Source organism: Sminthopsis crassicaudata, chromosome 4 (genome assembly GCF_048593235.1).
Source record: "Sminthopsis crassicaudata isolate SCR6 chromosome 4, ASM4859323v1, whole genome shotgun sequence".
Taxonomy (NCBI): Eukaryota; Metazoa; Chordata; class Mammalia; order Dasyuromorphia; family Dasyuridae; genus Sminthopsis; species Sminthopsis crassicaudata.
In genome coordinates this window covers 22,011,398-22,024,398 of record NC_133620.1, presented here as the reverse complement: position 1 = coordinate 22,024,398, position 13,001 = coordinate 22,011,398, and the positions used below count along the sequence as shown (strand labels likewise).

Sequence of the window (13,001 nt, the reverse complement as noted above, 5' to 3'; positions counted from 1 at the left end):
TAAGGCTCTGACATCCCCCGTTTTAGACCTCTCCCAGCTCTGACATCCCCCATTCTAAGGCTCTGACATTCCTCATTCTAAAGCTCTGACATCCCCCATTCTAAGGCTCTGACATCCCCCATTCTAAAGCTCTGACATCCCCCGTTTTAGGCCTCTCCCAGCTCTGACATCCCCCATTCTAAGGCTCTGACATTCCCCATTCTAAAGCTCTGACATCCCCCGTTCTAAGGCTCTGACATTGTAGCGTGCTTTGTCCCAAGGTCCCAGCCTGCGTCATCCCCTCATTGGTCAGGTCCTTCCCCGAGCTCCAGGTGGGCCAGCCCCCCAGTCCCAGCTCCCTCATTCTTCTCCTTGGAGCTGTCCCCCCTACCACAATCACAGCAGCACCAGCCCCACAATGGCAATGATCATGAGGATTCCGGCCAGAATGCAGATGGCCAGGAAGACGATGTCACTGGTGTCCTGGGTCAGGCTGGCCCCCAGCTGCCCCTGGGCTTTGGCCTCCGCCTGAGCCGGGGCTTCCAGCAAGTGCTCGGCGCCGCCATAGGGGCCGAGCCAGCCGGAGCCGGACAGCAGGTGCACCGAGGCCTCCTTCTTCCGGGGCTCGCAGCGCAGCTCGTATTTATGGATCTCTTCCTGTCCCACCATGCCCGAGAAGTCGATGTACAGGACACTGACGATCACAGCTGTGTTGTTCCTTTTCTGCAAAAACCAATGCAGAGCCCCAGGGTGGGCTGGGTTCCCTCCCAGAGCCGGCTCCCCTCAACGAGCACCCTAACTACTGCCCAAGGGGTAGGGGGATGCTCCATCGCCCCTGCCCAGATGCCAGCTCCTCCTCTAGCCCACCCCAAACCCAGGCACCCACTTAACCCCATCTCCCAGGGGCGTGGTCTAGCATGGACTGCCCGGATTAGCCTGTGACCCTCACACTAAGCAGGACTTCTGAGGACGGAGGTGATTGCCGTTGGCTGGTGGGAAGAGCTCAGGAAAGGTGTGGAATCAGCCACTAACCGGGGGAATTTTAAATTCTTAGAAATCATTAAGACTTAGATGTATAGAATCACTCCCTCTAATCATGGGTTCATAGAATCTAGAGGAAGACTTATAGTCAGAATATCCGACATTAAAGCTAGAACATCAGAACTGGAAGAATTCTTGGACACAGGATGTTAGAGCAGGAAGAATCTTGGCATATAGACTCTTAGCATCATGGGAGATAAAATCAGAGCATTTTTAACCATAGCTTTCTGGAACAGAAAATTATAGAATAGTGCCTCTCAAGAGGACCTTAAAGGTCAATGAAAAATCCCTGTTCCTTCTACTTCCCAGAGTTCCATGAAATTCTGGCATCCCCCTCCTCACCTCTTACCTGGGATTCGGTGCCACAAGTATCGAACCGGGCCTGGATTCTGAAGTGGTCCCCGACCACCTGTGCTGGGCAGCTTCGGCTTCCCAGGTAGATCTGGCTCCTATCCAGCTGGGCCAGTGACTGAATGGAGATCTGGATCTGGAAGTCGGTGCGGGTACAGCTGACATTCATGGGAACCACTGAGAACAGAGGAGGGCCGGGGTCAGTGGGGCCTGCCGGGGCCCAGAGCCCATGAGAATGGCATCTGAGTAACAGGAGGGACGCCTTGGGGCCCAGGGGACCGGGCTTCTAGGACTTGGGAGACTTTTAAGTCTGGGGGGATCTATCTCCTCTCTGTGCCTCAAGGAGATCATTTGTATAACAAAGGGACTGGGCCAGATGGTCCTCCCAAGTCCTAGCTTGGCATTCCATGGTCTCCAGATCACTCCTGCTCCAAGGTTCTATGCTCTAAGCCCTGCAGCTCCCCACCCTGCTCGTCTTCCCTGTGATCTCCAATCTCTCCACTGTTCAGCTCTTGCCTTGATGGCTCCTTCCCTCCTCATCTGGATTCTTTAGGGGACTAGGTGGGCAAGTCCCTGCCCTCCTCAGCCTTTCATCCATCCTGCCCGCCATCCAAGCCTCAGCCTTGGATCCATCTCATTGTCCATTGCCTTCATTTCTTTTCACCAGGAAGCAGAAGGAAAACTCTTGGACTCCCAGGTGGATTAGTTTCATTTAACAGCCCTGGAGCCCAATTCTCCCTGGCAGTCTGTGAGAGTCAGGGAAATCCTCCCTGGAACCCATCTGGGAGAGATGATGGGCAGGGATGAGGAAGGAAGGAAGAGGGGTGAAAGGAGAGTTTTCTGGCCTCCCAATTGGCATAGGTGACAATGGCATCATCATCACCATCATCCTCAACATCATTATAATCATCACCATCACCATTATCACCACCATCATCACCATCACCATCATCATCATCACCACCTTTATCATCACCATCATCACCATCATCATCATCACCATTATCATCACCATCATCACCATCACCACCACCATCATCATCACCATCATTATCATCACAATCATCATCATCACCACCTTCATCATCACCATCATCACCATCATCATCATCACCTTCATCATCACCATCATCATCATCATCATCATCATCATTATCATCATCATTTTACCATTTCAGATTTGGAACCATGCCAGATTGAGAACCTCTCCTTAACCACATGTGAGCTTAGACCTCAGGTCTCTCATCAGAAGTTGAATGTGTTGCACTAGGCGATCTCTGGGGCCCTTTACTGCTCCAAATCGACGCATTAGTAAATATTTATTAAGCACCTACTATGTGCCACTTTAGTATCTTTGCCAAGAAAACTCCATAAAGGGGCCATGAAAAGTTGGACCTGACTGAAAATGACCGAATGACAACAGTAATAACACACGTACCAGAGTCCATGCTAGGCGCTACGAGGTGCAAAGAAAGAATCGGGATGGTCCCTGCCCTCCAAGGCTTTCGAATCTGCAAAACTGAATCTCTTCCCTGGCAGTTCAGAGTGGGGCAGGAAGAGAGCACTTCATTTACTCAACCCTCCAGGTCCCAGCAAGCCTCCCATCCCCACTGCTTCCCGCCAAAGGACACCGAGTGCTACTGTTTGCAGGGCAAACCGTGATCAAAAGATCTGAGAGAAAATAGTAAATTACATAAAACTTCCATAGATTTATATCACATCAATTTGCAAATCTATTTCTACAATGTAAACATATATGTATATATTACATATAGTTACATATTACCTATGTTATACACACATATATTGCATGTGTACACCTAGACATAATATGTTAAGTAAATACATTCCTATATTATATATTTATATGATAGTCATAATCATAGTGTTAATATAGTACTTTAAGGTTTGCAAAGCATGTTAGTATTACTTAATTTGATCTTCATAATCTTGGAAGGTAGATGGGGAGCAGGAAAAGGGAGCACCCATTTATGAAGCACCTACTGTGTGTCAAGTGGTTTATAAATATTATCTCAGATGAGGCTCCTGAAGTTGAGCAGGGCCAAGGGACCTGAGCTCACCCAGCTAGTGAGTGTTTGTGAGATCTCGGGGGCCATCTAGTTTAACCCCCTGCATCTTTCCTCCTGGGCCACATTCCTTCCCTACCTCTCTGTGGGGGTCTCCAGGGGAGGGGAGGCTCTCTCTGCCTCTGCATCCATTTGCTCCCCAGAGAACTGATCTTCACCATCACAGCCGTAGAGGATGGAGGAGGAGGTGGGGTGGGCAGGAGCTCAAGTCCTCTCTTCAGGCATTTTAAACACAGGAGGGCTCCTCATACAATCACAAAGGGAACAGAGTCACTATGTCTCCAAGGGAAATGCTCCTGGGGTCCTTCGTCAGCGCCTCTTCTGTTGGACCAGCCGATGGCTAAGTCCCTTCTGGCCCTGCACTCTGTGGTCCTCTATTTGATGATGACATTCTGGGTTGAGTTTTGACATTCTATATTCTGATTTTCCTGTCCCAGTCTCTTCCACATTTAATTCATCTTCTACATAGAGCAAACTAGCATCCTAAAGTGCATATCTAACCACATCAATCTCTCTTCCTCAAGAAACTTCTATGGCTCCCTATTCCTATAGGAAAAAAATCCATGCTGCTTGGCTTTCTGCCATGGGCTCCCTTCTATCTTTCCTATGATCTCATATTACTCCCCTTCATTCACTCTCTATTCTACTCGCCTGCTAGCAGCTTCCCACACGTGGAGCTGCTTCATTTCTTTGCCTATCTCTGGGCCTTGATAAAAGGTGTGCCCCATGCCTGGAATGCTCTCATTTCTCACCTCAACATGGGAGAAACCTTGGCTTTCTTCCAAGCTTCCCTCACAGCTTGGGTACCACCTCCCACTCGAGACTTTCCTCATTCCCCTACTTGTTACTGTCTCTATGTCTGTCTGTCTCTGTGTGTGTGTGGGTGTGTTTCTCTCTCTGTCTCTCTCTCTGTCTCTGTCTCTTTTTCTGTCTCTGTCTGTCTGTCTCCCTGTGTATCTCTGTCTCTATCTGTCCTTTCTCCCTCCCCTTCTCCATCCCCCACCCCACTCCCACCCCATGTCTCTTAATCACTTTGGTTGTTTACCAATACCAGGCACTGTCCATGGTGCTGGAGATACAAAGACAATTGAAATAGCCCTTTCCCTTGTGAAGTTTACATTCTGTCATCAAGGAAGGTGGAGGGAACAGCTAATGTTGACTGGAAATAATGACACTTGCTGAAGTTTGTGATTTCACATTCTAGGATGCTTTGCAGCAAGACACAGGGGCAGCGGGAAAAGCGCCAGCTTTGGAGTCAGAGGGTCTGGGTCTGATCCCACCTCTGCTGCCCAGTCCCGGGGGTCCTTCCCATCCCTCAGTTTCCTCATCTGTAATGTGAGAGGTTTGAACTCGAAGGCCTCTGAGATCCCTCTGATCTCTAGATCTGGGACTCTCTTGATCTCTCTGTTCTAATATTCTTTGTTCTAGCTCTGACATCCCAAGGTCCCCTTAGGTCTAATTATCTGCAACGGGGATTTAGCTCTGTATTGAAATACTGAGCTCCTTCAGCCCCCACATTGTCTGAGTGGTTGATTCAGGCTCCCAACATGGAGTCACTGCAGCCTTCCCTGGGGCCATTTTCCAGCAAGGAGGGAAGACAGGAGCGGAAATCAGGGCTGCTGCCCAGCTCCAAGCTGCCATAATGATGGGGAGGACACAGTTGGGGCTGTAAATCCCACAGGCTTCCGGGCAACAAAGGTGGCGTATTTCTCAACTTTGCCTGACAGAGAGCCTGTTGCTGACACCAGCTGGTCCAGTCCTTTCCTTCCTTCCCTCCCCCCCTGGCCCTACACAGCCAAAGCCCTCGTCCTCCCCACCAATCTGCATGTTGCTTTTGTTGTAAGAGCCAAATGGGAAGAAACTACGGAAAGATGGTGTCCAGGGAGAGGGAAACTCCAAAGTCTGTACAGTTGGAGCAGTCCTAAAACTCTCCCAACCCCCAACTGCTCCCCATTTCTCCTAAAATTATGGAAAGGGGATGCTCCTTGAGGACAGGAACAGTTTTGTCCTCGTATTTCCCAGCAAGTAGCACGGTGTGTGCACATGGTAAGTGAGCTCCGCAATCCCACCTGCCACAGCAACTCTTCCAAACTTCCTGTCCTTCCTCAGACCTGCCATGGCTTCTCCCCCGCCTTCTCAGCGGAGAATCTCACTTCATATTTTACCGAAAAAATTGAGACCATGTAACACGGACTTCTCCTCCCCCCTCTCCATGTCCCATCACTCAGCTGCCCTCCGTCACTTTATGCAGGCGGGATTCCTTGGTGTTTATCAGTTCCCAGGAATTCAGTTATCATCCTCATAAGATGATTCTCAGTCAATTTTATCCAACCACAGCTGCTCTTTCGACCTACAGGCTCAGCTCTCCAATTAGCTTTTAGACACCTCAGTTGACATCCCCTAGACATCTTTTGTAATTTTTTTTCTGAGACAATTGGGGTTAAGTGACTTTCCCAGGGTCACAGAGCTAGGAAGTGTTAAGTGTCTGAGGCCAGATTTGAATTCAGTTCCTCCTGACTTCAGGGCTGGTTCTCTACCCACTGCACCACACCTGGCTGCCCCCTTAGAATCCTCTTTCCAAGCCATCCCCAACATGAACCCATTTCTGATCCCTTCCAGTGCTAGCCCCCTCCCCCATAAAGTCATCTTGTTCTCCTGTAGAGAACTTCTCCCCCGAGAGGACGTAAGCTCCACAGGTGCAGGGGCTGGCTCTGCTTACTCTCTGCAGCAAGTCTTTACTAAATGTTGGGGGACAGCAGAGTAGACTTCTGTAAAGGAGAGAATTGAGAGGAAGGCTTTCTCGGGAGCACTGTCAGGTTGGCGGGGGTAGGGGAGGCCCAGAGGGAGGATGGCCGAGTCCTCCACCCGGCCTTCCCCCGGAGCCCTGCCCGCAGCTCCGAGCGGGCCGTACTCACCTCCGACGTAAGCCACGGAGAAGCCGCGTCTGGCCGTGTTGCGGTCCGTGTGCAGGACCAGGAGGAGCTGGTGGTGGCTGGACGTGATGGCCGCAGGCATCTCTCTCCCGCACCACCTCCCCAGGAGGGGAGCGGCTTCGCTGGCCCCGTCGAAGGCAGCCAGGTGGTCGAAGTCGCAGCTGTTGGTCAGCACGTTGCGCTCCTCTAGGTCCAGATCCAGGAAGAACACCTTGATCCGGTAGCTGGGGGGCATCTGGATGGTCCAGTGGCAGCGGATGTTGTTGGGATAGGAGTTGGGATACTGGGGGCTGGAGAAATTGCCCTTGATGGCCATGTAAACCTCCTGGCATTCCCCTGGGGGGAGAAAGAGCAGCGTTAATGCCAGCTTGGGGAGGATGGGAGAAGGGGCCGGGCTGGGGCTGGGGCACGCAGTTTGTCTCCTGAATCTTCGGTTACAGAGCTTGCAGCGGGCACTAGTGTGGAGTTAAAGATTTTATTCACAGGTGACGGTGTCATACCCACCAGTGAAAACGGGTTCCTTGGCCCAAGCTGGGCTTACCGTCAACTGTGTTCCTGATACTGCATTGTTGGCTGTTATATGGAACACGAAAGGATTCTTTCCCTCCTTCCCTTCCCCTTTCCTCTCTCCCCCCTCCCTCCTTCCCTTCTTTCCTCCTTCTGTTTCTGTCTCCTTCCCTTCTTCCATCTCTCTCTGTGTCTCTCTCTCCTCCCTCATTCTCTCTCTTTCCTCTCTGTCTGGATGCCTTGTTTTAATGAAAACCAGCTCTTTCAGAAGGTATAAAACCACCGGAGGCCCAGCTGTTGTGCCCTTAGTTCCGACCACCAGGAAGCTGCTAAAGCAGATGTGCCGGGACTTGGGGGACAAGGGAGCCTCTGTCCCATCCCTTCTGATGAATGAGCCGAGGAAGGCTGGGCACGCCATTTTCCCAGGATTTGGAGGCAGAACAGTTGAGATTAAATGGCATAATATTTTGCAAGAGACGTTGACCCAAGAGGGATGGGAAGTCGCCAAGCGTGAAATTCTAAAAGCGTGGCAGAAATGAGTCTGATAAAGAGGAAAGGGAGGACTCTGCCAAAGGGGCTGAGAGGGAGGCAGGGACCAGCTCGGGCTGCTTTTGAGGCTGCGTCTCCTCGTCCCAGCCGGGCTGGGAGCTCAGCAGCCACTGAAGGGCCCGATCTCGCCGATGGAAGCTCGGACAGACTCTGTTTCCAATCTGAGCCACATAAGCCCTCCTCATGCTGCCCGGAGCCCCTTCCATCCGGAGGCTGCCCCGAGGCCAGAGAACCGAGATCCCAGTCACAGAGTCTGGTCCTGCTGTAGCTCAGAGACCCCCAACATAAGCAGTCGGCCAGCCTCAGGCTCCCCTAACCATCAGTCAGCTGTAATGGGTAAGCCCTACTTTGTAGTTAGGTGGCACAGAGTACAGAACGCTGAGCTTGGACCTCAGGAACACTCATTTTATGTTCAAATCCAGCTTCAGACACAAGCCGTGAGACCCTGGGCAGTCACTTCCCCCGTCTGCCTTAGTCTCCTCATCTGTAAAATGAGCCGGAGAGGGAAATGGCCAACCAGCTCAGTATCTCCGCCAAGAAAATCTCAATTAGGGTCAGGAAGGATTGTCACGACTAACAAAGTTCAACATGTGTTAAGGCCTCGAGTTAAAGAGGGGGGCAATTTTAAAAAGGCAGAAAACAAACAGACCCTGGGCTGGAGAAGCTCAAAGTCTGACGGGGGAAGCGACTATGCAGGTAATTACCTACAAGTACTCAAAGAGATGGGCTGTAGGTATGGGCTGCACACAGACCCTACTTAGGTTTCAAAAGATTATGTAGAGAATGGTAAGAGGGAGGGACGATGGGTGAGCAGCCTGAGTGCTCCAAGAGAGAGGGATGATGGGTGAGTGGCCCTAGTGTCCCAAGAGTGAGGGACGATGGATGAGCAGCCTGAGTGCTCCAGAGGAATTCTCCTAATATTGGGAGACGCCCGCATATTGGGTGGACCCCTTCGGCAGATTTATCAGGACATATGGACAAGAGAAGCACGTTGGAAGGGACCTAAGCTGCATCCTTGGAGGGCCTGACCCACACAGGGTACTCCCCTATCTGTCAGGATAACTGGGGATCAAAGGAGGAAGCAAGAAGGCTAACTATGGACAACTGTGGATCGTGGTGCCGGCATGCAATCAGAGGATCAGGAGCTAGAGCTGCCGCTAGTACCTGGGGCAGCAGAGCTGTCTGCCAGGCGGTCAGTCCCTAAGCAGTTATTCAGTGCCCACCATTGCCAGTCTCTGTGCTAAGCTCTGGAGATTTACAGAAAAATATTTTTAAAAGTCTAATGGGAGAGAGACAACCAACAACCGAAAACAACTGAAATGTAATTACAGGATAAATCAGCAAGAGACTCCAAGGAAAGGTACTAGCATTAAGATTAAGAAGACTCCTGGTGGAGATCATTGTACATGGCAACAACAACATCGTATGATGATCAATTCTTAAGGATGGGGCTCTTTCCAACAGTAGGATGATTCAGACCACTTCCAATAATCTTGTGATGTTGAGAGCCATCTGCACCCAGGGAGAGACTGTGGGAAATGAGCGTGGACCACAACATGGCATTCTCACTCTTTGTTGTTGTTCACTCGCATCTTGTTCTTTTTCTCATTTTTTCCTTTTTGATCTGATTCTTCTTGTGCCCCAAGAGAATTGTATAAATATGTCTGCATATTTTGGATCTAACATATTTCTACCATGTTTAACATGTATTGGAGCACTTCCCTTCTAGGGGAAGAAAAGGGGGAAGAGAGAAATTGGAACACAAGATTTTGCAAGGGTTAAATATTGAATAATTATCCATGCTTATGTTTTTAAAAATTAATTTTATAATTATAAAATTTTTGACAGTACATATGCATGGGTAATTTTTTACAACATTGTCCCTTAAACTCACTTCTGTTCCGACTTTTTCCTCCTTCCCTCCGCCCCCTCCCCTAGATGGCAGGCAGTCCCATACGTGTTAAATATGTTATAGTATATCCTAGGTACAATATATATGTGTAGAACCGAACAGTTCTCTTCTTGCACAGGGAGAATTGGATTCAGAAGGTAAAAATAGTCTGGGAAAAAAATTAAAATGCAAGCAGTTCACACTCATTTCCCAGTGTTCCTTCTCTGGGTGCAGCTACCCTGTCCATCATTGATCAGCTGGAAGTGAGTTGGATCTTCTCTATGTTGAAGATTTCCACTTCCATCATAATATATCTTCATACAGCATTGAAGTGTACAGCGATCTTCTGGTTCTGCTCATTTCACTCAGCATCAGTTGATGTAAGTCTCTCCAAACCTCTCTGAAATCATCCCGTTGGTCATTTCTTACAGAACAATAATATTCCATAACCTTCATATACCATAATTTACCCAACCACTCTCCAATTGATGGGCATCCACTCAGTTTCCAGTTTCTACATGCTTATATTTTGAAAACTAAAAAGCTTTAACAAAAAATTTTTAAAAAGAAGTCTCCTGGTAGAAAATCAGATCTGAGTTGACCTGAAAGAAGCCAAAGAAGCCAGGAGGTGAAGATGAGACAGAGCATTCCAGGCACGGCATCCAGCCAAGGCACATCCCCAGTCTGGAGGTGGTGAGCCATGCTTGAGGAGCAGAAAGAAGGCTAATGCCTTCGGGCAGCAGAGTACTTCAGATGAGGGGTGTAAGACAGGAAGGTAAGGGGCCGGGAAGAGACAAGGATGAAGGAAGGGTTGGGATGGATGGAATGATGAGAATGGGTGAGATGAGAAGGCAGATGTCTTCTGCCCTCTCTCCCAAGAGACTGTAACATGGGAGAGAGAAAGCATATATTGGCCGAGTGACCTTGTTCTTTAATCTTTTAGTGCATTAGATAATGGTCTATGACTCTAAGTTGCAGAGAATGTGACAGTCTACATTGGTGGAGGGAGTTTCCTCTTGTGGGAGTTCTCTGCCTATCTTTGTTCTTTCTCTTCCAAGGAGAATGAACTTTGGAACAGGACAGAGAGAACAAAAATGAGTATCCAAGTAAACACCCAAGAAAAGTGAGCTCATGAGCGGGCACCTCGTTGCTTTCAATAAGTACCAGGCTGAATGATGTTCTAGGTTCCTGAAAGAAATAGCAAACATAATGGCGGCGTTTGGAAGACTTGGGAGACTAGGAGAATGTATGTGTATATATATATATATATATACACACACACACATTCAGGATACCTGAGTGTGATCCTGGGAAAAACACTTAACCCCTGATTGACTCAAAAAAGGGGAGTGTGTGTGGGGGGAGGGAATAGGAGAGAGGGTGCAACACTGGGCCAGTGAGCCTGATTTCAATTCTTCCAAAGGTCTAGAAGCCATCATTAAAGAGACAATCTGTGGATGTTCACATCCCCCCCCCAAAAAATGATCCAAGGAGTCAGCAAGACTTCATCAAAGGCAAATCACGCAGGAACAACCCCCTGTTCCTTCGGACAGGGTCATTAAATGGGTAGGGTAGTGAATGCTGCAGGCAGGGGGGGGGGGGCTGTAAAAAGAAGTTGTGAGTGGAGAAATTCTCCTGGTCATATCTTTTTGGACTCAAAGATCCCTTTGCAAGAAGGATATTATCGGCGGCAAGGAAAGACCTGCCCAGTGGAAGACCAGTTCCATAGCTACATTATCCATCATAGCAAAAAGCTGGAAATAAAATCTATGTCCAACATTTAAGGAATGTCTAAATAAATTGGGATATGTGGATATAATGGATCACTTGCCACAGAATAAATGACAAACATTAAAAATTCAGGGAGCCTTCGCTGTTTGAAAAGTCATTGACAAGTCAATTCCACTTTAGAATGCATCTCTGGTGAACTGCCCCAGGGGATTATAATCAGAACTATTCTTTTCAACCTTTTTATCTGTTTCTTGAATGAAGGCATAGAATGTATGTTTATTAAATTTGCAGATGACTTGAAGCTGGGAGGCAGCTATGATGACAGATGACGGGATCAGGATCCAAAAAGATCTCCGCAGGCTAGAAAAGTAGAAAAGATGAACTTTAATAATAACCATAAAGTTCTGCCTTTGGTATGAAAAAAAATTAACTGCACAAGAATGAGATGGAGAGGCGTAGCTAGACTAATTCCCCTGAAGATGATCTGAAGGTCTTAGTAGACTACCAGTTTGATACGAGTCAAATGTGTATGGTAGATATGTATCATATATGGTAGATTTTTATGCTAGATAAAAATTACCCAACTAACAGCATTTTAGGTAGGATTAAGAGAAGCAGGAAAAGACGGGCCCGTCCTCTGCCCTGGTTGGATCACAGAGGGAATATTGTGCTCTGGGTGCCACATTTTAGACAGACTGGAATGCATCTGAAGACTGAGGGAAACTTGAGAATGTGCTCAATGAAAATGGGCTGCAGAACAAGGAGAAGAGAAGGCTTAGGGTAGACATGACAACTGTTTTTAAGAATCTGAGGGGGAACCTCAAGAGACTGGGCTTAGTCTTGTCCCAAAGAGCAGAGGGAAGATACAAAGAAATTTAGGTTTGATGTGAGAAGAAAATCCCTAACACGAGAGGCTGTGGATGAGCAGAGCAGAGGGAGCGAGGGGTTCCCCGTTCCTGCTGGTCTTTAGGTTGTTTGGCCAGTCGTCAGTCACTGGCATTTCCGCTCGCCTGTTGTTCAGTCTCCACGAGGAGATTTGGGGTTGCGAGCTACATTTGGGAGACCTGGGAGCTCCTGGAGCCTTCTCCGTGCGGGAGCACTCCAGAGTCTCCCAACGACATGGAAGTAGGCCACGGCCAAGCCTTCCCATGGCTTCCCGCCTCCCCCTCCCCCAGATCCCGACGCCTCCTACCTGAGAAGTAGTAGGCCTTGAAGCCCCGACCAGCGATGTTGAAGTCAGACTTGAACACCACCTGAACCTCTCGGCCCAGGGACACCAGGTCCGGCGGCTTGGTGCTGCCGCAGTAGTGGTGGCCCCCACCAGGGCCTCCCCCCTCGATGACAGCCACGTAGTCATAGTTACAGGATCGGTCGCTCTCCACCTGGAAGTCAGCAAACACCAGCTTGATGGTGGAAGATCCGGACGCCCTGATGACCCAGTGGCACTCTGCATTATTGGGGTAGCTGCCGGGGTACTCTGGGCTGGTGATCACTCCAGACAGGCCGGTGAGCACCCCACCGCAGGTGTCTGCAAAAGAACCATGCTGGCGTCATTGGGACGGAGGGGGCGTCCGAGCTCCTTGGCAGGGCTGGGCCAGAGCCTGCCACAAGTGGGCCTCTGTCAGCCAGGCACGAGGTCCCCATCACCACCGGGGCAGTGACAGGGGCGCTTGCTGATCCCCATTTCACAGGGAGGAAAACTGAGGACAAAAAATGCGGAGAGACCTAGCTGATATCACGTGGCTAGGAAAGCGGGAATCAAACCTACTTCACAGGCTCGTTGATCCTGACCTGGAAGGACCCCAATGGTCATCTGGTCAAACCCACTGTGTCTTATAGGTGAGAAAAGTAAGACCCAGAGTCAGGCAGGTAGTGATTGTCAGAGCTGCAAGTGACGCCTAGTCTTAGGGCCCATCTCCCCCTTCTTCTGAC

General features: G+C 49.4%; 1 protein-coding gene across 1 annotated transcript in view; it reads right to left on the bottom strand.

The window, feature by feature from the left end:
- Positions 1-375: 375 nt before the first annotated feature.
- CDCP2 (CUB domain containing protein 2) overlaps positions 376-13,001 on the bottom strand; it is a 32,589-nt gene continuing 19,963 nt past the window's right edge. The window contains exons 3-6 of the mRNA XM_074264639.1: positions 12,262-12,597; positions 6,374-6,727; positions 1,370-1,548; positions 376-702 (exon numbers count right to left, since the gene is read on the bottom strand). Coding sequence (XP_074120740.1) covers positions 376-702; positions 1,370-1,548; positions 6,374-6,727; positions 12,262-12,597 — 1,196 coding nt within the window. The remainder of the gene's footprint in view (positions 703-1,369; positions 1,549-6,373; positions 6,728-12,261; positions 12,598-13,001) is intronic.